At 44.7% G+C, this 27,811-nt stretch overlaps 3 protein-coding genes across 5 annotated transcripts; all 3 read left to right on the top strand.

The window, feature by feature from the left end:
• Nucleotides 1–1,954: 1,954 nt before the first annotated feature.
• gpatch3 (G patch domain containing 3) lies at nucleotides 1,955–4,906 on the top strand. The gene is made up of 7 exons (XM_084026582.1): nucleotides 1,955–2,377; nucleotides 3,017–3,474; nucleotides 3,628–3,802; nucleotides 4,037–4,096; nucleotides 4,208–4,329; nucleotides 4,412–4,539; nucleotides 4,653–4,906. Exons 1-7 carry the CDS (start codon nucleotides 1,969–1,971, stop codon nucleotides 4,837–4,839), a joined length of 1,539 nt encoding a protein of 512 aa, XP_083882708.1. The 5' UTR covers nucleotides 1,955–1,968; the 3' UTR covers nucleotides 4,840–4,906.
• Nucleotides 4,907–5,138: 232 nt separating this feature from the next.
• Nucleotides 5,139–8,908, top strand: gpn2 (GPN-loop GTPase 2). Of its 2 annotated transcripts, none has more exons than XM_084026896.1 (6): nucleotides 5,139–5,212; nucleotides 5,485–5,976; nucleotides 6,128–6,284; nucleotides 6,389–6,549; nucleotides 8,039–8,169; nucleotides 8,381–8,908. In XM_084026896.1, exons 2-6 carry the CDS (start codon nucleotides 5,557–5,559, stop codon nucleotides 8,451–8,453), a joined length of 942 nt encoding a protein of 313 aa, XP_083883022.1. In that variant the 5' UTR covers nucleotides 5,139–5,212; nucleotides 5,485–5,556; the 3' UTR covers nucleotides 8,454–8,908. The 2 variants fall into 2 exon arrangements, with proteins under 2 accessions (XP_083883022.1, XP_083883023.1); XM_084026897.1 differs by having other exon boundaries at nucleotides 5,141–5,212; nucleotides 5,538–5,976.
• Nucleotides 8,909–11,489: 2,581 nt separating this feature from the next.
• Nucleotides 11,490–27,395, top strand: arid1aa (AT-rich interaction domain 1Aa). 2 transcript variants are annotated; one of them, XM_084027297.1, is made up of 20 exons: nucleotides 11,490–12,707; nucleotides 15,091–15,309; nucleotides 15,425–16,057; nucleotides 16,167–16,262; nucleotides 17,005–17,245; nucleotides 17,748–17,837; nucleotides 17,932–18,105; nucleotides 18,699–19,080; nucleotides 19,597–19,742; nucleotides 19,823–19,908; nucleotides 19,998–20,207; nucleotides 20,312–20,516; nucleotides 20,651–20,804; nucleotides 20,957–21,120; nucleotides 21,247–21,457; nucleotides 22,087–22,212; nucleotides 22,791–22,884; nucleotides 23,079–23,934; nucleotides 24,051–24,181; nucleotides 24,278–27,395. In XM_084027297.1, exons 1-20 carry the CDS (start codon nucleotides 11,790–11,792, stop codon nucleotides 26,120–26,122), a joined length of 6,981 nt encoding a protein of 2,326 aa, XP_083883423.1. In that variant the 5' UTR covers nucleotides 11,490–11,789; the 3' UTR covers nucleotides 26,123–27,395. The 2 variants fall into 2 exon arrangements, with proteins under 2 accessions (XP_083883423.1, XP_083883422.1); XM_084027296.1 differs by having other exon boundaries at nucleotides 20,951–21,120.
• The last annotated feature ends 416 nt before the right edge of the window (nucleotides 27,396–27,811 follow it).

The raw sequence follows: 27,811 nt of genomic DNA, 5'->3' as shown, positions 1-27,811 counted from the left end.
CCTCTGTTTTCACAAGGTCATCAACCCGTAGGTGACATTATGTAGTCTTACACTGTGGGGCGGGGTCATGTCAATCATCGGGAAGTTCACACTTATTGATAGTTTTTTTCAGGTTCACCATAAAAATTATATACGTTATTAATTTACAAGACAACATTATGTATACAGTATTTATAAGACAGATACAATCCAACAATCCAGTTTGAATAATTTTCTGGTCCACAAGAAAATTCATAAATTACTGAAAAATAAATGCATCACATAACACTGAGGAAATCAGAGTAAACATTAATGAAATTGTCCATATTGTCTCCTTTTATAGGCCTTTGAGATCATTTGAGCAAACGTTCACACAAAAGTAACTGTCATCCTCTATTTGTATCGTCTGTAAATTAAGATGTTGGATTTTGAAATTCAATTGCTTTTTCTTTTTCCCCCCCAAAGCTTTACCGTAGGCAACTGGACTTTTTGAAGACGTTTCGCCTCTCATCAAGAGGCTTCTTCAGTTCTAACTGACTGGGAGTTTAGGTAATTAACTTCTTAGGGTCGTTAATACTCTGAGAGTCATGTGACTCCTGGACCCACCCAGCCCTCAAGTGAAACTTGAGTTGTTAGTACTTTGGTGGAGGCAAGTGGATCCTGTGTCATAAAGTGAACTATTCACATGTGTATAAATGGCTGCTGGATGGTTCACCTGAGAGTCGTTGACCTGTCCTGCCACTATGAGAGTCGTTAGGGTCACATGACTCCGAGTGACTGTATGTATGGGGCTGATTGGTGTCCTTAATGGAGCGTCCCTTCTCCTTAAGATGCAGATGCCTCTCGGGTGTATGATCTATGTTTGCGAAAGTTTTGGTATTTCATTATTTTACAGGCACTGACCTGGTAAGATTATAAATTTAAACATTTATACATTTTGAATCTGTTAGTTCCAAAAAAGATATGACACTCATGAGGATAGGCATGGCCTTCCACAAGCCAGGATGATTATGACTAATGCACAATAAGTGTGTAATATAATGCGTAATGTGATATCAGGGTCCAGACATTCCCTTCTAGTTTTACAACCTGTTACTATCAAAACACAATGATAAAAGCAGAGGTGAAGGCCCGAGGGAAACTAAGCTTTGGGTTAATGAACTCTGATTGAATGCATCTCTTGGTTCTCTCTGAAAGAGGTTGTTAAAGATTTAAATATGTTTCTGAAAAGACATACCATTTTGATTGCCAGCTGTGCAGCCCTGTCACCTAAATCATAAATAGACGTGTGAATTTAAAAACAGAGTCTGAATGCTGTGTCTTTCGCTCATAATTTGAGTTTCATTTCTCCTTTAAACAATTTAACTTTGAATCTGATCAAGGCTGCAGATCATTAGTGATGTTTTGCTCCAGGAGTTGGTTGAGAGGGATCTATCGTATAAATGGCTCTAAAAGGATCTCCTATTTTCTGATTCCTCGTCAGAGAAATGTTCAGTCTTACGCCACTGATGTAATCTCAATTATCACTGGAAGGGGAACGACAACTCTGTTTTCATCTCAACATAATTTATTGGATATCTAGGGAATTCAGTAGCAATTAGACAGACAGTTTGATAGTTTTGAGAAACTATGGTAAACTAATAATCCACAAAATATCTTTAAGCATTGAGACATAATCTATCTATCTATCTATCTATCTATCTATCTATCTATCTATCTATCTATCTATCTATCTATCTATCTATCTATCTATCTATCTATCTATCTATCTATCTATCTATCTATATCTTTATATATATATATAAAACGATGTGTGTGTTTGAAATAAAAGTGACTTGGTCATACATACAAATATAATAATGTAATATAGAATATAAAGAATATAGTGCCCCTTTTCCAACTTCTCAGGAAGCGGAAATGACGTCATTGCTGAAAGTCGTTCCGAACTTCCGCTGACGGTTGCTGTACGGGTAAAGAAAGAAAACAATCATGGCGGACTCTGAAGCCGTTGCCCCGGTGTATTTGGCAATTAACAACATTCCCGTTGCTTTTCGCTCCGCGGACCTCAGGAATTATTTCAGTCAGTTTATAGAAAGTGGTGGTTTTCAGTGTTTTCACTACCGACATCGACCCGAAGTTCTCCGGGAGCCCGAGGTGTCCGAAAACACCGTGTGCGGCGCCGGTAAAGAGGGCGAAGGTCCGGAGTCTGACCAAGTAACAGAAAACGGCTCCGGGAAGAAGCAGGCGGCGAAGACGTGCTGTTGTATCGCCTCACTTAACGCCAAAGATGCTGACAGATTCGTGAAGATGTATACAGGGAATCACTGGATCAACTCGAAGGGGAACTGGCTGTCTAGACGTTGTGTTATTAAAAGAGTAAAAGTTTCACATGACCAAGGTTAGTGAACACCGACGTGTGCTTGTGGAATATGACCGTCTGTTTATCTGGAACTGTTTATCGACCTAACGTGGACAGAGACCACGAAGAGACCACTGCTCACCTTTTTACATATTTCTGTGGTTCCACATTAAAGGCGCACTCCGCCGATTTGATATCCACTAAAGGTTATTTTCTTTGAGGAGTGACTAGAAAATGAATTATGAGAGTTACAGTTCTACCATATCTGGAACAATATATTGGTAATTTACTAAATTAACAGTGTATGAAATAACCACACGGTAACTGTTTACATGCACACAAATACAGAGAAAGTTGGAATACCCATATAATTCCTATCAATTCAGGTTTTCCTGTGAGATTTTAATATGAATATGATTTAATTTCATTGCAATGCCATTGATAATGTATCATACATTATCAAATTGAAATATCGCCCAGGCGTAATTAATCGACTAATTTTAAAGATGGCTTCATCTAAATGGAAACCGTTCAATTGGATTAAGAGTGAGTTTATAATGTCATCTGTATCATTGCGTTTTCACGGGTTATTACTGGAAATGTGTTCTCTTTGCTTGTTTAATCACCTATCAAGTTTTATTGCTGTTTGTACATCTTTTTTTCCCCTCATTCTTTCAGATGATGGGTCCTTTCCCTATAAATCCAAGTACGAGCAGCGCTTCCGGGTGTCCTTAACAGAGCGTTTCACAGAGGCTGACCTCAAAGGGTTACCTGAGCTGAATCCACCAGCTCTGATGCAGAATGGAAACGTGGGCACACCTGTGAAAGTGTTCCTACAGCTCATCCAGTCCTGCCGACTGCCTCCGCGCCTCATCCGGAAGTTGGGCCTCACTTTCCCCAAGACCAGTTCCAACCGCCGTTATGGCAATGTACCTTTCCATTATCGGGACACTTGGACACTTCCAGCCACAGAGGAGACCGTATTAACAGCTGCTGGTCATGAAATAACAGGACCAGGCACCTTGGCTGCTCCACCCTCAGGAAAGAAGCAGCCAGCTGATCACAGAGATCACACAACAGAGGCTGATGAGCCACAGAGGGAAGAGGAGGAGGATGTTCAATCAAATGCAGATGATGTGGGTTTCAATCCATTCATATTTTTTTATTGTATGTCAAAGATAAATGCACTGTTATTTATAGCATCTGTAGGCTGTGGTACAGGTATGGCTGAAATGTCGTCGTCAACCCTTCATTGTGGTTTGAAAAATGATTTATCTTGTTGGTTGTAGGATGATGACTGCTGTGAGGAATGGGAGCGCCATGAGGCTTTGCATGATGATGTAACGAGCCAGGAGCGAAGCAAAGAGAGGCTGTTTGAAGAAGAGATTGAGTTGAAGTGGGAAAAGGGCGGCTCGGGCCTGGTGTTTTATACCGACGCCCAGTACTGGCAAGAGGAAGAAGGAGGTATGCAACAGAAACTATCATGCAATTTTCCATACTTACCTTTACCCCCTAACTGCTCAATAAAGTTGATTTACAATTTATATTCAAGTAGTATATAGTATAAATATAAGTATATAGAATTCACATTTGATTCAAAGCACATTTATATGATTTATATTTATCACTATTGCAATTTTAATTAAATGAATTTGTGCGATGAAATATCAATTACATTTATGTCTCTTTTTTTTATAGATTTTGACGAACAAACGACAGATGACTGGGATGTTGACATGAGTGTTTACTATGATAAAGGTATCTCAAGTTTATTTTACATTTGTGTTGACTTTGACTGACGAAACCAAACTGAATTATCTCTTCAGGTTCACTATTTTGTTTATATCAATATATCACTTCTTTTCATAGATGGAGGTGATATGGATGCCCGTGACTATGTCCGAATGCGGTATGAAAAAAGGCTGAGGGAGGGTCTTGAAGATAGATCTGGACACTCTCAGACAATTGGCAGCTTTGAGAGGTTTACAAAAGTAAGTTGGGAGTCTTGAATCCGACTCCATATTTTCTACCATAGACTATATGAGCAATTTTACAATGTTCTTTTCTTTTTAGGGCTTTGGCCGTCGTCTGATGGAAAAGCAGGGCTGGAAAGATGGTGAAGGGTTGGGACACAGTCAAATTGGTATTCACGATGCCCTTGAGAGTGATGGGCAAAACCCCAAATGTAAAAGAGGCTTTGGGTGCGTATGAACACAAAAACAAAATCCACATAATCCAACTGCCTGTTTTGGTATGCTAGTGAGTAGATCCTGTTTTAGTGCTCTCCTGATGCTATTGTATTTCTTCTCTGCAGATATCATGGAGAGAAATTGGCCTTACATAATGTAAAAAAGGCCAGGACAGATTTTCATATAACTACAATGTATGACAAACCCAAGAACATCGATGGAGGAGACACCTTGCTGAGACGTCAACCAAACACTAGTATGAAGTACGGAGGCTGGCAGCCAGGTGGCACCATTGGACCACAGCGACGATGACTTCAATTAAATTATAAAGTTTATTTTTTTACTCACCTATTTATGTAACTGTTATTAAAACATTTTTCAAACATTAAATTCCACGTGTGCTGACTTTGTCTCTTTATATGATTATGTGTATTATGTATCTATGACACAAACACGTCCAGTGTTAATGCGTTACATTTGTTTTGAACTGTGTGGAATGTATTAATGATGAAACGTCAGGATTGAAACAACATTAAATACTATCGCAGTATTCTAGGGCCCCTTATCAAACAAAAATATTGCTTTTATTTTGATATCCCGGTAGCGTAACCCGGATGTACTTTAGAGTAGCTTAGCCAGTTAGCTAGTAACCGTCGTACGCATGCAAACATAACGGCGGCAGACGGTAATTGTTCATCAATACTTATTACATTTACCAATAAACGTTCACAATGTTGTAACAGAAAATGTAGCTTACGTTAGCTAGTCTTCTCTACGGTCCAACAAACTTTTATTTAGCGAACCTGAGAGTATTTATCCTTCATATAGTTATCTACACCTGCCTAAGTATTGATGTTTTGCTTTCAGGCTAACAGTAAACTCTTTACTTCTAACGTGCTAAAACACTGACCGATGTGACCCACCAGCTAACAACCTGCACGCTCATACCTTGCATAGGACATCACACATGTGGCCCCTCTGACATCCTGGTCCCATCTGTACCTCTCCAGCCCCCGTGGCACCGAAACCATGTCCGGACAGACGGGAGTACCACCCTCCCTGCGCTTCGGCCAGGTGGTCATTGGACCCCCAGGCTCAGGGAAAACCACTTACTGTCGGGGAATGCAGGAATTCCTCACTCGCCTCGGACGCAAGGTGGTTGTGGTGAACATGGACCCCGCCAACGAAGGGCTGCCGTACACCTGCGCGGTAGATATCTCGGAGCTGGTCACTCTGGACGATGTGATGGAGAACTTGAAGCTCGGGCCCAACGGTGGGCTCCTCTACTGCATGGAGTATGTTGAAGCAAACCTGGACTGGCTGGAGAACAAGCTGAGAGAGCACAGTGACTGTTACTTCTTATTCGACTGTCCTGGACAAGTGGAGCTCTACACCCACCAGAGTTCAGTCAAGAACATATTCTCAAACCTGGCCAAGTGGAATTTCAGGGTGAGCTTTTAAAACATTTCGGGGAGTGGGGATGTTATGTCCCTCGAGCCATGAGTTGCTTTACATTTGCAGTCATCATTTATGCATAATATTAACAGAATATTAATAATAGATCTTATGAGTCTCCCACACGTTCTCTCACTTCTTTAAGCTGACAGCGGTGCACCTTGTGGACTCTCACTACTGCGCTGACCCAGCCAAGTTCATCTCGGTGCTGTGTACCTCCCTCTCCACCATGCTGCATGTGGAGCTTCCCCACGTCAACATCCTCTCCAAGATGGACTTGATTGAGCAGTATGGTAAACTGGGTATGTACATGGCTGCTGGCTTCACCTTAAACTAAACAACATAGTCTTTTTTATGTGAGTTTGCTTGTTATTTAATCTACCTCCCTGTTTGTATTCTTACACAGCCTTCAACCTCGACTTCTACACAGAGGTCATGGACCTGACCTATCTTCTCGATCACCTGGCTGCAGACCCCTTCTTTAAAAAATTCCACCACCTAAACCAGAAGTTGGCAGAGGTCATACAAGATTACAGCCTCGTCTCGTTTGTGCCCCTCAATGTGCAGGTATCCCTGTTTGTTGGTTTTGAACAATTGTTATACTTTTCAAAGAATGACCCTCAGGCTCAATATATTTTATACAGCTGCTGGTACATGCTAGCCAATGGGAGCTAGTATTGTTGTAATTCCACTGAAATATGCTTGAGTAAATTAAAAGGCTAATCACTGGGAATCTCTAGCTTCAAAAATGAATTAGGTGGCTCAAGCTAATAAAGAGGCCCGTTGTACATAGCTGTCACTAACCTTCTAAATTGAAATTAATTGAACTGATGAAAAGTGAATCATAAAGGTTATATGCTGTACCTAAGTTATGTCAGGCTTTTTGGCTATATTGTAATGGCAGTTTAACACAGAGCAATTGCACTCGGCTACACACAAAGCTGACTTTAAAAAAAAAAAATGTTACTGCACAGTGACTCCCAAATGTCAAGCATGCTTTGTGCTGAGTCCAAACACACAGCTGAACGTAGCCTGAGCAGCTATATCAAACATGGCCTTGAAGGCTCACTTTCTGTGTGTGGCACAGAATATCTGACTGAAACATCATGCTTTTCTTTTACCAGAGAAATTCACTTTTACCTATTAAGACAACAGCAAGGCCACTAAGAGAGGTAGCGTGAACAGTGTAATAATAATAATAATAATAATACTTCATTATATTTTTGCTATATATTTTTGCTTTGTTGTTCTAAACTCTATCATGAAGTCACCTATGCCAAAATGGCTTTTCTAAAAATCACGCATGACACCAAGACAACAAGTAAATCATAAATCATTTTTAGCATTTGAAATTGAGCACTGGCTAAAAAGTTTTTGCAGATCGATTTGGGAAAAGGGATAATGCTGTCTGCACACTGTATTCATTCCCTGGCATTATTTCTTCATGGAGACTGATAGGATCCTGTGTGTGAGCCCAGGGACAGGAGTCTAGACCGCTGTGCCATTACTGCATATGGGACTAGTCATTTATACAAATGGGAGGTTGGCACTCTTCTTTCCATCACAGTGAAAATGCAGCCTTGATGCATCTCTGTGTTTTCTAAAATAAGCGATCACTGGTTACCGTGGTTACCCATGGTATTTTAACACAGCAATATTAAAAGGGGGTGAAAACTCAACACTTTTGACCTTGAGAAGGACAAGATGCTCAACTCTGAGTATCGGAGGAAGTTTGGGATCTTATGGCTCTGTACGCATGTGCAGCTTATCTCCAAATGCTTAAACCTTGATAAACATAATCCAAGGCTGAACAGACAGCACTGCCACATATCCAAGAGGGTTCAGGACATATGAAACGAGTCAAATCTGACACGTGACATGATTATATACTTTATATATTTTATACTAAGTTTTCAGAAACCATAAAATACAGTTGCCTTTAAGCAGCACGTCGTCAAGGTTTCAGTCAGTTTTTCAACAAATGTTTTGCCAATGTTTAGTTTCAGTGAACTCCTCTAGAGAAACCCCCGCAAATGGTTTCCTTCTATGTCTCCAGGACAAAGAGAGCATGATTCAGGTCTTGCGAGTAGTGGACAAAGCCAATGGTTACTGCTTTGGAGACCTGGAGGAGAGGAATCTGCAGGCCATGATGTCAGCTGCTGTGGGGGCAGACTTCCAGTTTGACTCGTATCCTTTCCCAATCACTATGGTGACTCACTGTGACTCATCTAGTTTAAAATCAAGCCTTAATGTTTATGGAAGTTGGTAGGTTGGTGAGAACATACTGTTCGGTGTTAATAATGACTTTGCATGAATTATGCTAAAAGTAACCAGATTCTTACAATTTATATTTTCCAATGTGTTTGTTGTTGATGTGTTTTCCTTAGCAGTAATCCAGTACTCTTGGAGTGCAAGAGCGGTATGTTGAAGCCAGTGGAATGACTGTGGAGGAGGAAACGATGGATCTATAAATTAAAAAAACAAAATAAAAAAGGAAGAAACGGGTTGCCTTTTAGCAACAGTATACCAAGGGGAGTCTTGGCAACATTCGGCTGACTTGGCCTGAATTCTGAGCCTCTCTACAAAAACAGGGGAGAGATAGGGTGCTGTAGATGCTTCAAGGTTGCACCACACTTCATAAAAATCACAGTAAGACTCTTCAGTAATCACCGAGAGCTGTGTTATTTTTCATATTCTTCGCAAGGAAATCTTCAATTAATGGCTGTAACTTTTCTTAAAAATGTATGAAATGTAAATGGCCTATTAAGGTTTTGTTTTTGATGTTTACGTTAACAGTTCCATTTCTGTGTGTGAGCATAATCGTCACATTCATTCTGAAACAAAGAAGTGGCTGCTGTCATTACAAGCACTGTGGCCCCCTATACGCCAACAAATTAACTGAAAATAAAAAGATTAATGTTGAAACTCATTTCGTCTTATTTTAGATCGCCATTGCATAAATGAAGTCAGGAAAGAGAGTTCGCTATTTGGTGTGTTTTAGAATTGGAGAAGTATTGCAAAGATTGTACAGAGGATTTAGACTTTCCTCGTGCGTACTCTCCTGCCACGCATATATTAGTGAGGAGGATATCTGACAGAAAGATACAGAACAGACAGTGTGTTACCCTTGATATGCAGTAGAATATAATGGAACTCGACAATCAGAAGGGCTTCAGCAATCGCAATTTGAGTGTGTGCGTGCAGTGGATAGGTAAATGTTAACATGACAAATACATATTTTATGTTTATAGAACAAATTGTTCTTCTCCATAGGTCAAATACTAGCAGAACCAAACAATTTGATTTCTAAGATGTGAGCACTATATGGGTGTCTGAACAACTGTAATACCAAACACTGCACTGCTTTGTATATTACAGATACTGGTGTTATTTTTTTATTTTTACTGAATGACGCAACATTTGCAGCTCTTTCTGTTCTGTACAAATGGGTAAGATCAAATAAATCTAAAGAAATCATGGGATACTTGGCAACAACATAACTGCATAATGTCCATGAAGCATGTTTTTTTTTTTAAACATAGCTTAGGTTAATGAAAGACGTCGCCAACACACCAGAAGTAGTCATGACTATGTAAGGCAAATCTTTTGTCCAGCAGATGGCGCATGAGCTTGCAAATCTTCCTCCCGGATCCACAAAAGTCTGCCCCAGCTTTTGCCAGCAGCCAAAGCAGAAAAATTAAGTCAGGCGGGGAGAGGAAGCTACATTAAATCTGTTTCTGCACAACTGGCCCTGTGTCTGGTCCCTGGGATGGAAGACCCTCTGTCTTTCTAAAAGCAACTAAAACAATTGTTTTATTAAAATGTTTACATGGAACTACTTTCCCTTGCTGCTCCTGTTGTACTCTGTCTATTACCGTGAATTCCAAGTTCAAAACTCCCCATCCGCATTGTGAACCACATTAAAACCCAACAGTCTAGACAACCCTCATTGCACGCACACGAAACACGAGGCTCTGTGAGAGCGCCCGCACTCATCACGCATCGTTGTAAGCGGTCTAAAATAAAAGTGTGATCCACTTTGCGAGCTCGCGCCGACACATTAACCCTGTGCGGTGTGATGCGTGGAATATGTGCCTGCAAAAGTAGCTCCGTGCATTAGGGGGGTGTGTCACGCAGAATGTTAAATTGTGTTCCAATGTTTGTACATGTGATCAAGTATGCCTTCTCGCTGGTACTTCCTGCTTTTTTTCTCCTTCCCGTACGAGATCACTAGAGGTGGACGTGTGTGCGTGCATGTGCGCGCGCGCGAGAGAGAGAGTGTGCAAAAGAGAGACTGTCTTGTCGAGAGTGAGCAAAGAAATACACCCCAAATCTGAATTTGAGTCGATACCAAATCGAACCATTAAACGCCTCATAACACCTTAACGCGGATTTGCGTTTGTACTCTTCTTAAATACAAACTTCCCCCCTCCGGCCTTACGCGCGCGCACTTTTCATTACTGCTCAATTCTGTGCACACGCCCTGCGCGTTTTGTGGATGCCAAAAAAAATGTCTGCTTCATTTGACTGAATAGAGAAAGGGGGGCAACTGCTCAATTTTTCTAGTTGTTGGGAGACTTTGAAACTGTTCATACATCCTCTGTCTGGTAGATAAGGTCTGGGTTTTTTTCTTCTTCTTCTTCCCTGTACGGCATAGTTCAATGTTAGTAGGGTGAGCGAGAGGGAGGGAGGGGGAGAGAGCGAGAGCTGGAGCCTGTGTGCACCCATCCCCCCACACTCAGCAGAGGAGTGTTTCTGCTGGAGTGAGAGACAGACAGAGGAGAGGAGAGGGGGTGGTAGAGGAGAGCAGAGCGGAGCAGGCAGGGGAGGGAATAAGAGGGAATGTGCATTGGTAGTCTCATTTGCTGCAAGGCTTCCTCCTTCTACTCTGGAAAAACCTGTGTGTGTGCGCGTGCGTGTATGTTGCCCTTGCTTGCCTAAATACCACTCAGAAACACTGGTGGGAAGTGTATGAAGGCGGATTTCTGAGCTGAATATATTTATAGATATGACTATTAGCCCCCCCCCCCCTCCCCAGTACGACTTAGAACTGCGTGCATGTGTGTGTGGCTAAATGAGCTCGTTCCATTTAATACCCATCTTGCAGTGTGTGTGTGTGTGTGTGTGTGTGAATTGTAGCTCTGTACACTTCCAGCTGTTGGTATCCACACCTGTGCAAACACACATGCAATAGAACAATTCTATATTTCATGAATTAATGAGTTACCCATCGGCACTAACCACTTATTAGTACCACTAGTAGTCATGTGAATACATATTGTTTGTTGTTGTTGTGATGTTGCTTGGTTTAGCATACGGTTCTCATGTTGGCAATATAGTGTGTTGTGTCAACACTCGAGCCTTCATGTGGAGAAAATATTCCACCTGTGAGGGATAAAGACAATGTGGTTGTAAGAGGGAGAGGAGAGAGAAGAGAGGGGGAAAAAGTCCCGTCCGCATCGGAGCGGATGCGGTCCGTGTTTTGCAGCAGCCTGTGCGGCTCAGTAAAATGGCTGTATGTAGCGGAGCCTCGTGTTGGTTGGGTTCGCTCCCTGCCTCTACCCGGACTCAGTAACACAACTCCCACAACAATTTCTGTCGCTTTTTTACGCATTGTATGGAGCGTCCACCATATTTCTAACCCATTTACGGAACCGGGATGGCGGCCGGATTCGGTCCGGTGTAAGGGGTGGGAATGAATCGGCACAAGGATGAATGGTTATAAACAATTATTTATATTCAATGCTAGCTTTTGATTGTGACTGACTCGCCGAGAGAGGGAGAGAGAGGTGGTGGGGGGGTATATCATGGCCGCTCAGGTCGCCAGCGCCGCCACTCTTAACACTAGTCCGCCTTCCGAGCTCAAAAAGCCCGATCGAGACCCCAAGGAGGAGTCGATACCGGGGGAGAAGCAGTCAGACAAAAAGCAGCCGGGCTTGGACAGCGGCTCGCCGGGCCGGGGGGATCTGCAGGACGGGGCCGACGGTGGAAATGCAGGGGGAGGAGGGGAACCTGAGATGAAGAACGGGAATGGGAACCCGCCCAGGGCTAACAATAATAACCAGAATGACTCTGTTGGACCGGAGGGAAACAACCATCCCGGGTTGGTGCATCACCACGGCACCGCGTTTCCTCCACCTTCGTACGGATACAGTCAGCACTACGGTCGGGCCCCTTTTCATCAACATGGCGGACAACAAAGCCCTGGCATGGCAGCTGCGGGTCCGGTCGTGCAGTCGAGCAACATGATGGACCCGTATCATCCCAACTCACACGAGCATGGCTTTTCCAACCACCACTTTAACAATTACAACCCGTTCCCGAACAGGACTCCTTATCCCGGCCAAGCGTACGCCATGAACTCCCCTCGCAGTACCCAGGCGCCGACAGCTGGGGGGCAGCCAGCTAACGTTAAGCAGCAGCCACCAGCGGGAGGACCCACGGCGATGGCCGGATCTTACAGTAACCAGAGATATAACATTGGAAACCCTCAGCCTACGTCCACACCGACACTCAACAAGCTGCTAACCTCCCCCAGCTCGACGCGGGCTTATCCAAACTACCCGTCTAACGACTACAGTAGCCAAGAAGGCGCTAGTAAGGGACCAGCAGACATGGGCAGTAGCGGTCTGTACGGAGGGAGCAATCCGGGTTGGCAACAAAGAAGCCATCACCCGTCGCCTATGAGCCCGGGCAGTGCCGGGCAGCCGCTAGTTAGAAACCAGGTAAAGTCACATTATTACAGGAACACTGTGTGAGTGTTTAGCACGTCTCCTTCCCTCCTCCTAGCTAGTTCTCAACGTTGCAGGCCAGCCATTGTCTGCTACTAGTTCGCAAAGACTCTAAAATGGCTGCCTCTCGTGTCTGTTTTTTTCCTCCTTTACACCAGCCCGTTAAATAATTATTGTTATGTATACATCTCGATAGACGTGTGTAGTCGCAAAATACTGCTGCTCGAACGAGATATAAGTTGAAACGATGTAAGGACGTTCGCGGAGCCGAGAAGGCCCGACTTTGAAAACGGGCGAAAAACACTCGCCGAAGAGCAACGGCTCGTTTTTCCGCGATAGCTTCTTTACGCGCTATATTATCCGAATTTAGAATATATCCTGTATTTTATTGTGTTTATACTACACAGGTATGTAAAGGGAAACGTGTTCACATATATTTGTTTGTGGTAGTCGCTCAGTCACGTTTATACCGTTTTCCTGCCCTAGAAGCGGTAATTTTGTGGCTTCGACGTAAGGAATGTTGCACGCGGAACCAGCCGTTAGCTTAAATGGCTATAATGTGGGTTCGTTTGAAATCACTTAAATGTCCTGTGTGACGCATGGGGAGTAAATGAATAATCACATTGCATCATATATAAATGAAATGAGTATTTCCCCCCGTGTGCTGGAAAAGTGTTCGCATGCACGCTGCCCGTGAACAGCCAGTTCAGCCGTGTGAGTGAGTGACTGCAGCCTGCAGATCGCAGTTTGCTCTGGGATTTGAATTGTGGAGGTAAAATCCTGCTGTCAAAGCCAGGAGATAGTTGGTCTTTGGTTGACATGCGAGCTGAGATCTGATTGGCTCCTCATCTGCTGCTCATGGCCATTTCTAATTACATGTGATGCAAAGGCAACAGTTTGCTGATAAGAACACAGGGCATTATTTCATGGCAGGGTTCACCATAGGTGTTGCTGTTTTTCCCCACTCCTCTTCTCTGCTCCACTTCTCACTTTTAGACGAAACACGAATGTGGCTTGTTTGATTTTAATTTTTTATCATTTGGCAAATATTCCCAGAATAACAAATAAAAGTTGATGTAACGTGTATGCACTGCAGTCATACCAACCACATTCCGCATCGTCTTATATGATGGGCAGTGTCTTGTTTATATCAAAACCGACTGCATTACTACAGTCATCAAAGGTTTCCAACTTAAGATGAAGTCTGCTGTTCATATTATCAGCATGTATAGTTGCAGCCTCCTTGTTTTTGATTTACATACCACCTTATTTGTCATCTTTGATGTTCCCTAGATAAACAAATCATAGATTGATAGACATCTTTGTTCCATATAACTTGTTTGATAGTAGCAAAAGTGTGTGTGTGTGTGTGTGTGGCTTCTGCTGCTGCTCTGTCTGGCATGCCACACAAGTTTGACTGTGTGACTGCAAAGAATTCCCCCCAATGCTCCCCAAGCCAATCAGAAGGCAGTCCACCATCTCTCACTGGCCAAGGGAGTTTCCTCTCTGTCTTATGCAGATTAGCCATGTGCTGCTCTTATTTATTTTACTTTATTATCTTGGATCTGCAAAATGTCACGTAAGGCATTTTGCATGCTATTTGTGGGGCAGCTGTTAGGCTGAGGACGCTCTTCTTGGCGAAGTGCACAAATGGGAATTCACCTGACGTAGTGTGAGGGGATGCTTTCAGCTTTCGAGTAGATGTTCTTTTGTTGAAATTATCTTTTTTAAATTTGCAATCATTCAGTGGTGTAGGTGAGGATAATTTGATCCTAAATGTAAGGCACTAGCATGGCGCAGCACTAAGTTGACGACATGGATTTAGTAGTACCTAGATTTTACTCGAGAACCAATGTTTATACTAACTGCTGGCTTATAGACAGAGTACACTCCTGTTCATTTTTCACACTCCTGCTGTTGTGAAAGTACTTCTTTCATGTCTGGTGTCATTCATTCAGAGCCAAACTGCCTTCTCTGGGGGGGAAAAAAAAGCTACTTGGACCAGGCTCAAAACAGGAGCACAGCTGGGATATGTTTAAGATTGGGCAGAGTGCCCTCCATTCGAAAGTAGATATATATAGCTCAGTTGACTTCCGAAACTATGGCAATGTGAGGTGAAAAAAAATCAGGGTAATGACCGTGGGAAATAAGGTGGGGGAAAAACGCATTTCCTTAATCAGTGAAGTTTGTTTTACACTTACTATTGCAAAAGATACACACTGCAGCCAAGTATTTTATGGACACACTGTAATAGCCTAGTTCATGTGTATATAAATGAGCAGGTCTCAAAGTAAGCTGTATCGCTTGATGTTTAGACTTCTCCTTCACCATTTGGTTGTTGACTTCACTTAACTTCTCATGTTCTTACCATGTCCAGCCACCTGGTCCTATGGACCCGATGGGGAAAATGAGAGGCCAACCCTATGGAGGAGGCAGTCCATACAGTCAGCCGTCGCAGCAGGGGCCTCCCACAGGTCCGCAACAGGGGCCAGGTTACCCTGGGCAGGGTTATGGCCCTCCAGGTCCTCAGCGATTCCCAGTGGGAATGCAAGGACGTACCCCTGGAAGCATGGGTAGCATGCCATATGGTCCACAGGTATTTCACATGATTCATCTCATATGGAAATAAGTCCTCAGTGTCTTACCTGAATCCAGATCAGTGATTTTTAGGTTGTGTTTTCAAGTCGTTGTTTTTTGTGTATTCTTTGTAGATGGGGTCTTATGGACAGCAGGGACCAGGAGGCTATGGCTCTCAGGGCCAGGCACCATATTATGGCCAGCCTGGACAGGCTCCCCATCCAAGCCAGCAGCAAACCCCCTACTCCCAGCCCACACCAGGACAACCGGGTGGCCAGACACCTTACCCAGGGCAAACCCACCCTCCGCCAACTTCTGCCCCACACACCCAGGGAGGACAGCCCTATCAGCAGCCCCACATGCCCCCACAGTCCCAGGGGCCACTGCCAGGCTCATCCCAAGGGCCCCCACAGTCACAGCCCCCCTATTCCCAATCCTCAGCCCCGCAATCTGGCCAGTCTCTCTACGCCCAGCAGCAGGGTCCTCCAAGTCAGGCCCCGCCGCAGCCAAGTTCCCAGGAACCCCCTGGATCACAGGGCCAGTCCAACTACCCAGGATCCACACAGGGGCCACAGCAGCCCCCCTCGCAGCAACAGCAACAGCAGCCACAGTCTCAGCCTCCACAGCAGCCAGCAGGACACAGCCAACACCCACAGGGCCAACCTGCAGCTTACCCACAGAACCCTCAACAGCAGCAGCAGCAGCAGCAGCAGCAGCAGCAAGCACAACAGCCACCTTATCAGCGCTTTCCTCCTCCACAACAGCCGGTACTACCCTCAGTCTGGGATCATCATCGTTCTCCTTAATGTGTGTTCGCATAAAAGCTTTCCTTTAACTCTCGCAGTATATTTCATTGTGCATTCTGATGTCTTTTAGGAGGTATCCCATGACTCATTTCAGTCCAGCGCCCCTCCATCCACTCAACCTAAGTCTGGCCCAGAGGACAGTCAAGGCCGCCCCTCCAGCCTTCCGGTCAGTTGCTTGTTTTCAAACTGTTTTTGCTTCCCACCCTCATGTAAGGTAGCTATTTTCTATTTGTGTCTAGTAGTATTTGTGTTTTATTACACAGAAGTCAGGCCATTTTCATTTGAATACTTGCTAATTGCGTTTACAATTCCCCTTTTGAATGTGTGATATTTCTGTTTTAAAAGCTTTAATTTTGCTGCGTGTTTATGTTGTGGCTTTTGTGCTTTGCGTCCTTCGATCCTTCCAGACTTTGTGTGATGCTGGGCGCGAGTGGTTGTTGAGAGACAGCTGTACGGAAAAGGTGCTGTGTAAATGGGTATACTAAGATAAATACAAGAGAGTTTGTTTGTTTGTGTATTGAAATTACATGGCAAGACTGCTGCTACATGCTGAATCAGCTCGCATCCTACTATCCTTCGTATCCATGACAACCCCTGGCACTAATGCACACTCATATTTTTTTTTCTTTGAAAAAGATAAATTAGGACAAAGGCCTCTGGGTCTCTGTGTAGTATTTGTATGTGCACCACTTGTAGTCAAACAGAGATGGAATTGCAACTCGCTAAAACTACAGCCAGTGTACAAAATAAACATTACAGTACATAAAAATGTATGCTTAAGCTGTAAGGCACACAGTGTGTCCTAAATGCACAAGAGCTGAATCTTCTGTGGTCTGAACATTTTATTTATTTCTTTTTGAATATACCATGTTAGTTGACTGCTTCTCTCCTCCTGTACATGTTTTCAGGACCTGTCAGGGTCCATCGATGACCTGCCCACAGGTACAGAGGGAGCCCTGAGTCCTGGCGTGAGCACGTCAGGTGTGTCGAGCAGCCAGGGTGAGCAGAGCAACCAGGCTCAGTCACCCTTCTCTCCTCATACGTCTCCCCACCTGCCAGGCATACGAGGGCCTTCACCTTCTCCAGCTGGCTCCCCTGCTGGTGCCAGCACACCCCGCACAGGACCGCTGTCGCCCGCCAACATGCCAGGTGGGCCGATCTCTCGCATACATACTGAAATGAGATGTATGATCAGTGGCAGAGTTGTAGCATTTCTGCTCTCGACAGGACTGAGCCAAAGGTTCCGGCAGGGTTCAGAAATTACATACAGTTTCTAGATGGTGGGAGGTTGACAAAATACTTGTTTGATAAAAGTTGGATCAGAACACTGACATTTCTCAAATGGTGTCTTGTAAAGAGTTGAAATTGTGATGTGGTTTAATGTTGGACAGAAGTGTTTTTGTCCACGCACAAAATTGATGGTTACTTTTAAAATATATTTCTTTTTAAATACATTTTAGAATACTCTAACTCTAATTCTTGAGCAAAACATATTCTGGTTTCATTTTTGTAAATTGTTTAAGAATGGAAATCAGCCTTTTGTCCCAATCCGAATAAGTGTGTAGGAACATAACCTCAGTGGCATGAAACTCAGCACTTAAATTGTACATTTTTCTGCTCACACTAACTTAACTTGAATATTATTATTTAGTGACCCAGATGCCTCCGAGGCCATCAAGTGTGCAGTCAGATGGGAGTCTGCACCCTGCAATGAGCCAGTCTCCTATGGCCCAGGACAGAGGTAGGCTGCAGTCAAAAAATGCTAAGTTTTGATATCGATTAACACATAAAGAGTGTTTGCCGTAGCATCTGAGTCTTGTCTTGTTGTCTTCCAGGGTTTATGCAGAGAAACCCTCAGATGCCCGCTGCGTACGGCTCCCCCCAGTCAGCCTCTGCACTGTCGCCACGCCAGTCCTCGGGGGGACAGATTCATCCTGCGATGGGCCCATATCAGCAGAACAATTCCATGGGTGGCTATGGACAACAGGGAGGACAATATGGCCCCCAAGGTGTGTGCACATAGTCTCTGTCAGAGTTTTACTTGCAGAGGGAGCTTTATTTAGTTTGGAAATTCTGTTTTGAGGTTGTGAAAGGACTAACAGTGAAATGGGTTCTAGAGGTGGCATTTGTAAGGCTGTTTTTAAGTTTTGGTTTCTTAAGCTGTTTCACTTAACTTCACAAACGGATTGTAAATGATCTCTTGTGCATTTCCCATTAGACAAACCTATGGAATATGTCTTCCCTGCCTCATAGGAATACCATGCTATCATTCGTCCCTCCCTCTCACTCTGTTGCAGCTATTTATAGCTGTGAAGCAGAGAGTCAGCTGACGTAGCAGAGCCTCCTGTCAGTAGAGCTGAGACTATGACGAAGGCTTGTTGCTCAGGGTGCATAGCTCTTTCTGCTAATACACTGTAGGGCAGAAGTCTGCCTTAAACAGCCCCTGAGGAGAAGGCTCTTTCATACCTAAAACAATCTAATGTTAATGTTGAACACAAATACACTTCTGGATCTTGCAGTTAGTTTTATCAGGCCAGTAAACGGTCACAGCAGCCAAGTGATTGTTTTACCCAAGTATTTTTTCTTCTAATGTCATCCATAGGTTATCCCCGGCAACCTGGCTATGGCAACATGCCCAACGCAAACTACTCTGGGCCAGGCATAGGTCCAATGAACTCCATGGCAGGACAGGGTGGGGGGCCGCCATATGCTGGCATTCCCCCAGGAAGGATGCCTCCTAATCAAATGGGGGCACGTCCCTATGGCCCCAATATGGGTCCAAATATGGGCCCCAACATGGGTCCAAACATGCCTCCTAACATGCCTCCTAACATGCCTCCTAACATGCCACCTAACATGCCTCCTAACATGGGCAACATGCCACCCCAGGTAGGCTCAGGAATGTGTCCTCCTCCAGGCATGAACAGGAAGCCCCAGGACCCCACTGCCATGCAGCATCCTGCCACCAACTCAATGCACAACAGGTTGGTTAATTATGCCTCCTCAAAAGCAAAGCCATACACCGGGTTCACACTGGACTCGGAAGTGATTCACTATGACATTCATCATGCGAGCTATTTCTAATAAATACGGCGGATGGATTTTGAAAGTTAATCATGTTGGAGGGGAATCGGGGGAATTGAAACTCCAGGAGAGAGGGAGACATGAAGCGTTGGATGCATATATATATTATCAATGATCAGAACAAGATAATTTATATCAGAAATAATAGTGACTTACCAGATTCACAAACTAGCGCTGAAGATCACGAGCTGGTTGCATATTTACATACGTGCTGAAAGAATGCAGGCATCACGTCGCCGAAGATTGTGGCATTTCTTGGCGCTTCCTCGTCCAGTGTGAACCTGCCGTTATTTACCTCACACAAGACCTCCGTTTGACTTTTCTTAAGCTTAAATAATTGATGCCTGCGCCACAATTACTTGACATACGACTTTGTTATGAATACTAGATGCTCATGTGTTTTCTCCTCCATCCAGGATGCCCGGTTACCCCAACATGTCTCCAGGCATGATGGGCTCCGGCCCACCTTATGGACCGCCCATGAACAACATGCCTGGAATGATGAACGCACAAGGTGGATCACCTTATACGATGGGGCCAAACATGGCCAATAACTCAAGTGGTAAGTTGTACAGAGATTAACACCACTCTTTTTAACATGGCCATTTCACAGCTAATTCCAATCCCCATCGTCGTGTCTAGGTATGGCCCCGAGTCCAGAGGTGATCAATAAGATGAATAACAAAGTAGAGGGGACTGCACCGCCCAAGCCAGAGCCCAAATCTAAGGTAACCCGCAGACTGCTTGTAGTAATAACAGCATATTTGTAAATCTGAACACCCTCAGAAATGTGTTTTTCTCCTCTCGCACAATGCAGAAGTCCAACTCCTCCACCACAACAAATGAAAAGATAACACGTTTGTACGAGTTAGGACCAGAGCCGGAAAGGAAGATGTGGGTGGACCGATATTTGGCCTTCATGGAAGAGAAAGCCATGTCCTTGACCAACCTGCCCGCCGTAGGACGCAAACCCCTCGACCTCTTCCGGCTGTATATGTCAGTCAAAGAGATTGGAAGCATGGCACAGGTTCATATGGCATTTATAAACAACAATAAATCCTGGAGTTCCTTTATTGCTTGGCCCCTATTGTAAACGTTATTCTACATATTTTTTATTTGTGTGTCTCCCAGGTGAGTAAGAATAAGAAATGGCGTGATCTGGCCACATCCTTGAATGTGGGTACATCCAGCAGTGCTGCCAGTTCTCTGAAGAAACAGTACATCCAGTGTCTATACGCCTTTGAGTGCAAAATCGAGCGTGGTGAAGACCCTCCTCCTGAGATTTTTACAGACAACAAAAAGAACCTAGCTGCTAAGGTCCAGCCACCGTCTCCAGGTGAGAGCCATACTCATTTTCAGTAATCCACATCCACGCACTTTGAAATCAACAAACATGCATATCTTTCTGTGTTTTTTGTGTCATTAATATCAAGTACCGTGTCTGTCTGCTCCTCTCATTTCAATCTGAAGCGTCGCTCTGCTCCACAGCTGGGTCAGGCTCTCTGCAGGGTCCTCAGACACCCCAGTCCACCAGCAGCTCCATGGCTGAGGGTGGGGACCTAAAACCTCCCACCCCAGCCTCCACTCCTCATACCCAGATGCCCCCCATGCCACCAGGGTCCAGGTGACTCATTAAATGCCACTGGTTTTGCCATTTGATTCTGGCATCTAAAAGGCGTTTTGATTAGAGAAACTAATTTCTTTCCGCCTTTTCTTCTTTCTCTCCCACTTCTCTCCTGATCCCCCCCCCTCATCCCTGCTTCTTTCTAGGAGCAGTGTTAACCTACAGGACCCCTTCTCTGAAGGAAGTGACCCTGCTTTCCCCAGGAAGAACATGACGCCCAACTCTGCCTATCAATCTGGCATGAACACACCAGACATGCAAGGGCGCATGGGTCCCTATGAACCCAACAAGGACCCCTTTGGTAACATGCGTAAAGGTGGGTGGAATATGTATTCAGTAAGTTGAATGGAATCCTATGTCATCCTAGAAACTGAAATACTTCCTTAATTACCCGTTCAGTTAATCACTTCTTAATGGCCTTAAATTCTGAATGCTTTTCCAGTTGGGGAGCACTTCCTACCTGCTACCCAAGGTCCTAACAGCGGGGTGGCTGAACAACAGCAGCAGCAACCGCCGCCACAGCAGCAGCAGCAGCAGCAGCCCCCACAGCAGCCACAGCAACCTCCATTCAACAGAGGACCGCCTGGGGCCATGGGCACTATGCCAATGGGCCCCAGGCCACAGTACCCCTATGGACCAGGCTATGACAGGAGGTAGGAGTCATTGAATAGAAGATGGCATTTTCAAGGTCATTGAACACTGTTGATTATAACCTATAAGCTATTTTATGGTCACAACTAATGTTCCTATGCAGGTCAGGAAAAGTCTCTCTAAGCCTGAATTTCTCTATTTTTTGATTGACTTTCAAGAAATGCATGGGGACATTGAACTTTTAGGAATTGACATGGTTTTGTTGTGGAAACCAGAACCATATTACAATCTCTGAATTCAGTCAGATTTTTGAAAAGATGAGGCTGCATCCCTGCCTTATCCAGTGAGCTATTCATCATATTTAAATCCTTTTTTTAAATTTAAATTAATTCATTTATTATTCATTTACATTTGTAATGTTTAATGTAATGCTCACTGATATGAGGAAACCGATGTCGTCTTTGTGATAGAAGGTTTGTGCACTGAAGTTGAGCTTACAGAAATGATGAGTTGCAAACTGATTGCCTACTGGTTTTAGCCAACGGATTTTGGCTAGTAGCTGATAATGAATCATTGAAATTAGTTTTTCCTGTTTTTTCTTGTTTTTTTTTTTTTTAGTTATAGCATAATTTGTCTGTCTGTTTGTAAAATATGCAAAAACATGCCTTGTGTATTGTTCTGGTTTTCCCAGATCGGAGCAAGGAATGGGCCCAGAAGGCAACATGGGATCCGGTGCTCCTCAGCCAAACCCTATGATACCTGCCAACGCCGACACAGGGATGTATTCGCCAAATCGCTTCCCACCACAGCAGCCACGGTTAGTTCAAATAGGACTTTATTTGCCAAGCTCCTTGGGTTTGAAGCTACTCTCAATGGAAACGGATCATTCTTCGTTAAAAAAAAAAAGCATAATGCTTTCAGTTCACTTCTTTAGTGTCGTTACAAGACAACCTTTTCCTCCTGGGGTACAATATCGTTATACACAATATAACATTAATTTGATATTCATTACCGTGACAGAATAACATGAATTAATTTAAATTTTATTGCACAGGTAAAATATTTTCTCCATATCTTATTTAAAGTACTTAGATTGCCTGTGCGCCATGTATTTGGCCATTTATATTCAGCATTTACATTTGGCCTTTATATTTAATAATGCTTTTATAGATTGATAAAAAAAAAAAAAAAGAATCTTATTAGTACAATTGTGACAGATACAGCGCGTTAAGCTGTAAACAAAAAGACACCCTGGATGTATTTCGATCAGAAATTGATCAATATAAGCAGCTATAATGTTGACCGTGTATGACCGTATGTGGGCTATGTCTTTATCCAGCGATTTAGAGATGCATAATATTTTCATGATCAAACTGATGAGGCATGTGTTTACAGGCATGATTCCTATGGTAATCAGTATCCTGGACAGGGAACGCCCCCTACAGGCTCCTACCCAAATCAGCAGCCTGGAATGTACCCACAACAACAGGTATATATTGATCCACCTGCGATACACCAACTATCACTATGCTAAATGCACTTTATTAATTTAGTATATCCTTTTCTCTTTTGCTCAGCTTAAGTCATGTATTGGATTTAACTTGGAGCAGGAAGCTTCATTCTTACATTCCTGCTGAAATGGCATGAAATAATACTCTCTCTGTGTACCTTTTTGATGTATAGAGTTACAAGCGTCCTGTGGAAGGGGGTTATCCTCCATCAAAACGTCATGAGGGGGAATACAGTGGGCCCTTCCATGGTGGACAACAACAACCACCACCACCGCCACCGCAGCAGCAACAGCAAGGAGGTGCCCCTGCACCCTCTTCAGGACAGCAGGAGTCGTACAATCAGTACAGCGGCAGTGGGCCCTTCCCCGGATCTGATCGCCGTCCACATGGTCCGGGCAATCAGTTCCCCTTTCCTTTTGGTCGTGAACGTATGCCGGGAGCAACAGGGCCCAACGCTCAGCCCAACATGCCCCCTCAGATGATGCAGACAGGCCCCGAAGGTCCTCAGGCAGCCATGTGGCAAGGACCACGAGACATGAACTATCAGAACTACCCTAGCCGACAGGGCGGCCCTGGGGGCCCACCCCAGGGACCCGGTTACCCTGGCATGAACCGCTCAGAAGAGATGATGTCATCAGAACAGCGCATGAACCATGATGGCCAGTGGGGGAGTCAGATGGGCCCGCGCCAGCCTCCTTATGGTCCAGCAGGGCCTGGACAACCTATGCCTCGTTCAGTACAGTCCAGCTACCAGTCCCTTCAGGGTGTGCAGAACCACATTCCACAGGTGTCCAGCCCGGCCTCCATGCCCCGCCCCATGGACAGCAGGACATCACCTAGTAAATCTCCCTACATGCACGGAGTAATGAAGATGCAGAAGGCTGGCCCTCCGGTGCCTGCATCTCACATAGTGCCCCCTCCGGTGCAGTCGCCTCTAATAAGGCGAGACATGCCTTTTCCCCCCGGCTCCATAGAAGCGTCCCATCCTATTCTGAAACCACGTCGGAGACTCACCGTGAAAGATATTGGTATGACTACATACATATAAATTATTTATTATTTACTGTCTAATGCTGCTCTGTCCAGCCATACTTTTCTAAGTTGTTGCTTAAAGGGGACCATTTTTTTTGTCTTCACTTCTTAGGAACCCCAGAGGCCTGGAGAGTCATGATGTCATTAAAGTCTGGTTTATTGGCTGAGAGTACGTGGGCTTTGGATACCATCAACATTCTCCTGTATGATGACAACAGTATTTCCACCTTTGAGCTCAACACGGTGAGACGTAACACTGTTCCCTTAATACTGGTTTAGAATGATACACTATGCATAGTGATCATATCTAATATTTCCTTTTATCTGTTCTTTCTTTAGTTGCCTGGCTTACTGGAGTTGGTGGTTGAGTATTTCCGACGCTGCCTCATTGAAATCTTTGGCATTCTGCGGGAGTATGAGGTGGGAGACCTTGGCCAGAGGACACTACTTGATCCTGATGCCTTGAAACAAGACTGGGATAGCACGGAAGAGGAGGAGCTGCGGGCTGAGGACATGGAACAAGAGGAAAGAGATGAAGAAGAGGAGGAGGACCAAGAAACGGAGGGGCCAGCTCATGTGAAAGAGGAGGAAGAGCAAGAGCCGTGCTCGCAGTCTCGGGGTCAAGATGAGAAGAAGGAAGATGAGGAGAGGAAGAGCAAGGGTTCTTCATCCGAACAGACGGGCTCATCTCAATCCTTAGCCGCCAATGAGAGACCCAAACAGGCCAGCAAGTTTGACAAGTTTCCCCTAAAGGTGGTACGTAAGAAAGACCCATTTACAACAGGCCAGTCCAACAATCACGGTAAATTGCAAGAGTTTAACAGCGGGTTACTTCATTGGAGTGCCGGAGGGGGAGACTCGACGGATCACATCCAGACTCACTTTGAACCACGCAAAAACTTTATGGAACCACGAGAACGAATTTCTGTGCCCTCAAAACTGCTGAAGCGGCAAGTCCCAGAAGAAGTTTTACTGGAAAATTGTTTTCCACCTGAGGAAGAGAAAAGGAAGAATCAGGATGAAGAAGCAACCTCTTCAGAGAAAGCAGCAGTCTCAGTCAGCAGTGAGGAGGAGAGAAAAACAGATTCTGAGACGGCTGAGAAAGTTGCTCAAAGTCAAGAGGAGAATGATAGACCCATTCCTTCCTTTGACAGTCTTCTAACCCAGCAGGCGAAGCCGACTGGCACCATCCTGGAGGATGAGCCTCACAGTAAAGATGAGGGGCCACTCATCGCCCTGGCTAATTGGCAGGATTCTTTAGCTCGTCGCTGCGTTTGTGTCTCCAATATTGTCCGCAGCCTCTCTTTTGTGCCAGGCAATGACCACGAGATGTCCAAACATCCCGGGCTGCTGCTGCTACTGGGACGCCTGATCCTGCTCCACCACAGGCACCCTGAGCGCAAACAAGCTCCACTCACCTACGAGAAAGATGAGGATTCAGACGAGGGAATGGGCCAAAGGGATGAATGGTGGTGGGACTGCTTGGAGCTCCTGAGGGAGAACACACTGGTTACTTTGGCAAACATCTCAGGCCAACTGGACCTCTCCATCTACCCCGAGAGCATCTGCCTGCCTCTGTTGGATGGTCTTCTCCACTGGGCTGTCTGCCCATCAGCAGAGGCCCAGGACCCCTTCCCCACCCTTGGCCCCCACAGTGCTTTGTCACCTCAGAGACTGGTCCTGGAGACGCTAAGCAAACTAAGCATCCAAGACAACAACGTGGACCTCATCTTGGCCACTCCGCCATTCAGTCGGTTGGAGAAACTATACGGGAACCTGGTGCGGCTAATTGGAGACAGGAAGGTTGCGGTCTGCAGGGAGATGGCTGTGGTCCTATTGGCCAACCTGGCCCAGGGTGATACCGTGGCAGCCAGATCGGTCGCCACTCAGAAAGGAAGCGTGGGTAACTTGCTGGGCTTCCTGGAGGATAGTTTGGCTGCCACACAGCTTCAGCAGAGCCAAAGCTCTCTACTACACCTACAGGGGATGCACTTCGAGCCCACAAGCCCGGACATGATGCGGCGAGCCGCCCGGGCTCTGCACGCCTTAGCCAAGGTGGAGGAGAACCACTCAGAGTTCACACTACATGAGTCCCGACTCCTTGACCTTTCAGTATCTCCCCTAATGAACTCGCTGGTTTCTCATGTTATCTGTGATGTACTCTTTTTGATTGGCCAGTCATGACAGCTGTAGGGAGCCATGGCTCCACTTTTGGGGGGTTTTATCCCCAATCCCCTCTTCCCTGGAAACCTGGTGTGTGTGTAACAGGGCAAGAAAGTTCAAGTGACTGTCTTTAATTTATGAAAATCCTTCAGACTCCATTTTCTGAGCCCTCTCCAGGCCGTCCTTGCTTGAGGAGGGTAATCACAGAGCTGTGGTGGATTACAAACCGGAGAGATGCCCACAAAGTGACACTACTTGCAACATTAATGCCAACTGGACGACAGAGCAGAGCACCACGGTTGGGAGACTGTTCTGCACTTGGGGGGAAAAGTACTTTTTAATAAAGATAAATAAATGAATCAATAAATAAATAGCTGAAAAACAAAAACTGTAACCAAAGTTGCTGTCTCGTTTACAGTGAGTTTGGGAGACACAGCGTGCCCTAGCTCTCCCCTCGAGGGCACAATGAGTCTGTAACTGGTTAAAGTTCAGAGGTGAAGCAGACTGACAAGTGGCCTACTGGTTATAGTTGCTGTAGTTGGATTTTCACCAGTCAGCCCGACAGTAGACTAAGTGCTGTCAATAGAAACCTTCACCGGGGAGGCCTGTGCAGTGTGCAGTAGATTGTAGGACATTTTCTGTACCGTACTGCTCTTGAGTGTAAGCATTCTGTCACACACGTTTCACACAGAAGCAGAAGATGCAGCTCTTCTAGAGTTTTGAGGTCATTTTTAGTTTGGTGTTAAACAGAAAATGGCTTTCTTCCCCAAAGTATCAAGAACCTACAACACCCTTACCTCCTCTTTATCCCTTGATTGTATGAATACCCTTATGAAAAGAAATCACCTCTTAGGACTGGTTTTCAACTTCAAATACAGCTTTGCTGTGGTGTATATATAATGTTGTACATTACACTTCCTTTCTCTGTGTCTGTCTCTGTCTGTGTCACTATTCTCACACTAGTTATCGGTGAGGGATTGAGGCCGACGTGAGTTTGGTCTGCGAGTCCCCACCGATTTGACCCACACCTCTGGTCTCTCCACAGTTCCGTAGTACGGCAGACACGGCTCAAACCTGTTATCTCCTGGTACAACAAAAATAAACTAGATGAAGTACACATTTGACAATTTTTCTTCAGTCATGGATTCTGCATATTTGTATTTCAGACTATGTAGCTAAGACAACATGTAAATTCCTCCCTTTCCGTTTTTTGGCTCAATGAATATCATTTATTCAGTATGAAATCTTTATACTATATGTTCCACGTGGTAAGAATAAATGTACATTAAATCTTCGTAAGCTGTTTGATGGGTTTTATTATTCTGGAATGGACAAATGATTCAAACGTGTGTGTGTGTGTGTGTGTGTGTGTGTGTGTGTGTGTGTGTGTGTGTGTGTGTGTGTGTGTGTGTGTGTGTGTGTGTGTGTGTGTGTGTGTGTGTGTGTGTGTGTGTGTGTGTGTGTGTGCGTGTGTGTGTGTGTGTGTGTGTGTGCGTGTGTGTGTGTGTGCGTGCGTGCGTGCGTGCGAGAATTCACACAAGTGGGTTCAAAAGAATGAAAAACGTGCTTCTACACAACCGCTCAAGAAACTTGGGGAGACTCGGTGGACTCAACCGGAAATGACTGCCTCATTACTATTTCTACGTTTACAGTCTATTTAACATACAAACGACATAGCCTTTCTTTCAGCATAAACATCACATTATCATA

Source organism: Eutrigla gurnardus (assembly GCF_963514095.1).
Source record: "Eutrigla gurnardus genome assembly, chromosome: 14".
Classification (NCBI taxonomy): domain Eukaryota; kingdom Metazoa; phylum Chordata; class Actinopteri; order Perciformes; family Triglidae; genus Eutrigla; species Eutrigla gurnardus.
This window is presented reverse-complemented; position numbering and strand designations above follow the sequence as displayed.

What these genes read in the sequence shown, in the direction of transcription:
- gpn2 (XM_084026896.1), top strand. Translation starts at nt 5,557, where the DNA reads ATGTCCGGACAGACGGGAGTACCACCCTCCCTGCGCTTCGGCCAGGTG. An exon ending in TGAGCAGTATGGTAAACTGG is followed by an intron (nt 6,285 to 6,388) that starts GTATGTACATGG and finishes ATTCTTACACAG; the next exon opens with CCTTCAACCTCGACTTCTAC. An exon ending in TTGTGCCCCTCAATGTGCAG is followed by an intron (nt 6,550 to 8,038) that starts GTATCCCTGTTT and finishes CTATGTCTCCAG; the next exon opens with GACAAAGAGAGCATGATTCA.
- gpatch3 (XM_084026582.1), top strand. Translation starts at nt 1,969, where the DNA reads ATGGCGGACTCTGAAGCCGTTGCCCCGGTGTATTTGGCAATTAACAAC. An exon ending in TTCAATCAAATGCAGATGAT is followed by an intron (nt 3,475 to 3,627) that starts GTGGGTTTCAAT and finishes TGTTGGTTGTAG; the next exon opens with GATGATGACTGCTGTGAGGA. An exon ending in CTGGCAAGAGGAAGAAGGAG is followed by an intron (nt 3,803 to 4,036) that starts GTATGCAACAGA and finishes TTTTTTTTATAG; the next exon opens with ATTTTGACGAACAAACGACA.
- arid1aa (XM_084027296.1), top strand. Translation starts at nt 11,790, where the DNA reads ATGGCCGCTCAGGTCGCCAGCGCCGCCACTCTTAACACTAGTCCGCCT. An exon ending in GTCGCCCGCCAACATGCCAG is followed by an intron (nt 17,246 to 17,747) that starts GTGGGCCGATCT and finishes ATTATTATTTAG; the next exon opens with TGACCCAGATGCCTCCGAGG. An exon ending in AGATTGGAAGCATGGCACAG is followed by an intron (nt 20,208 to 20,311) that starts GTTCATATGGCA and finishes TGTGTCTCCCAG; the next exon opens with GTGAGTAAGAATAAGAAATG.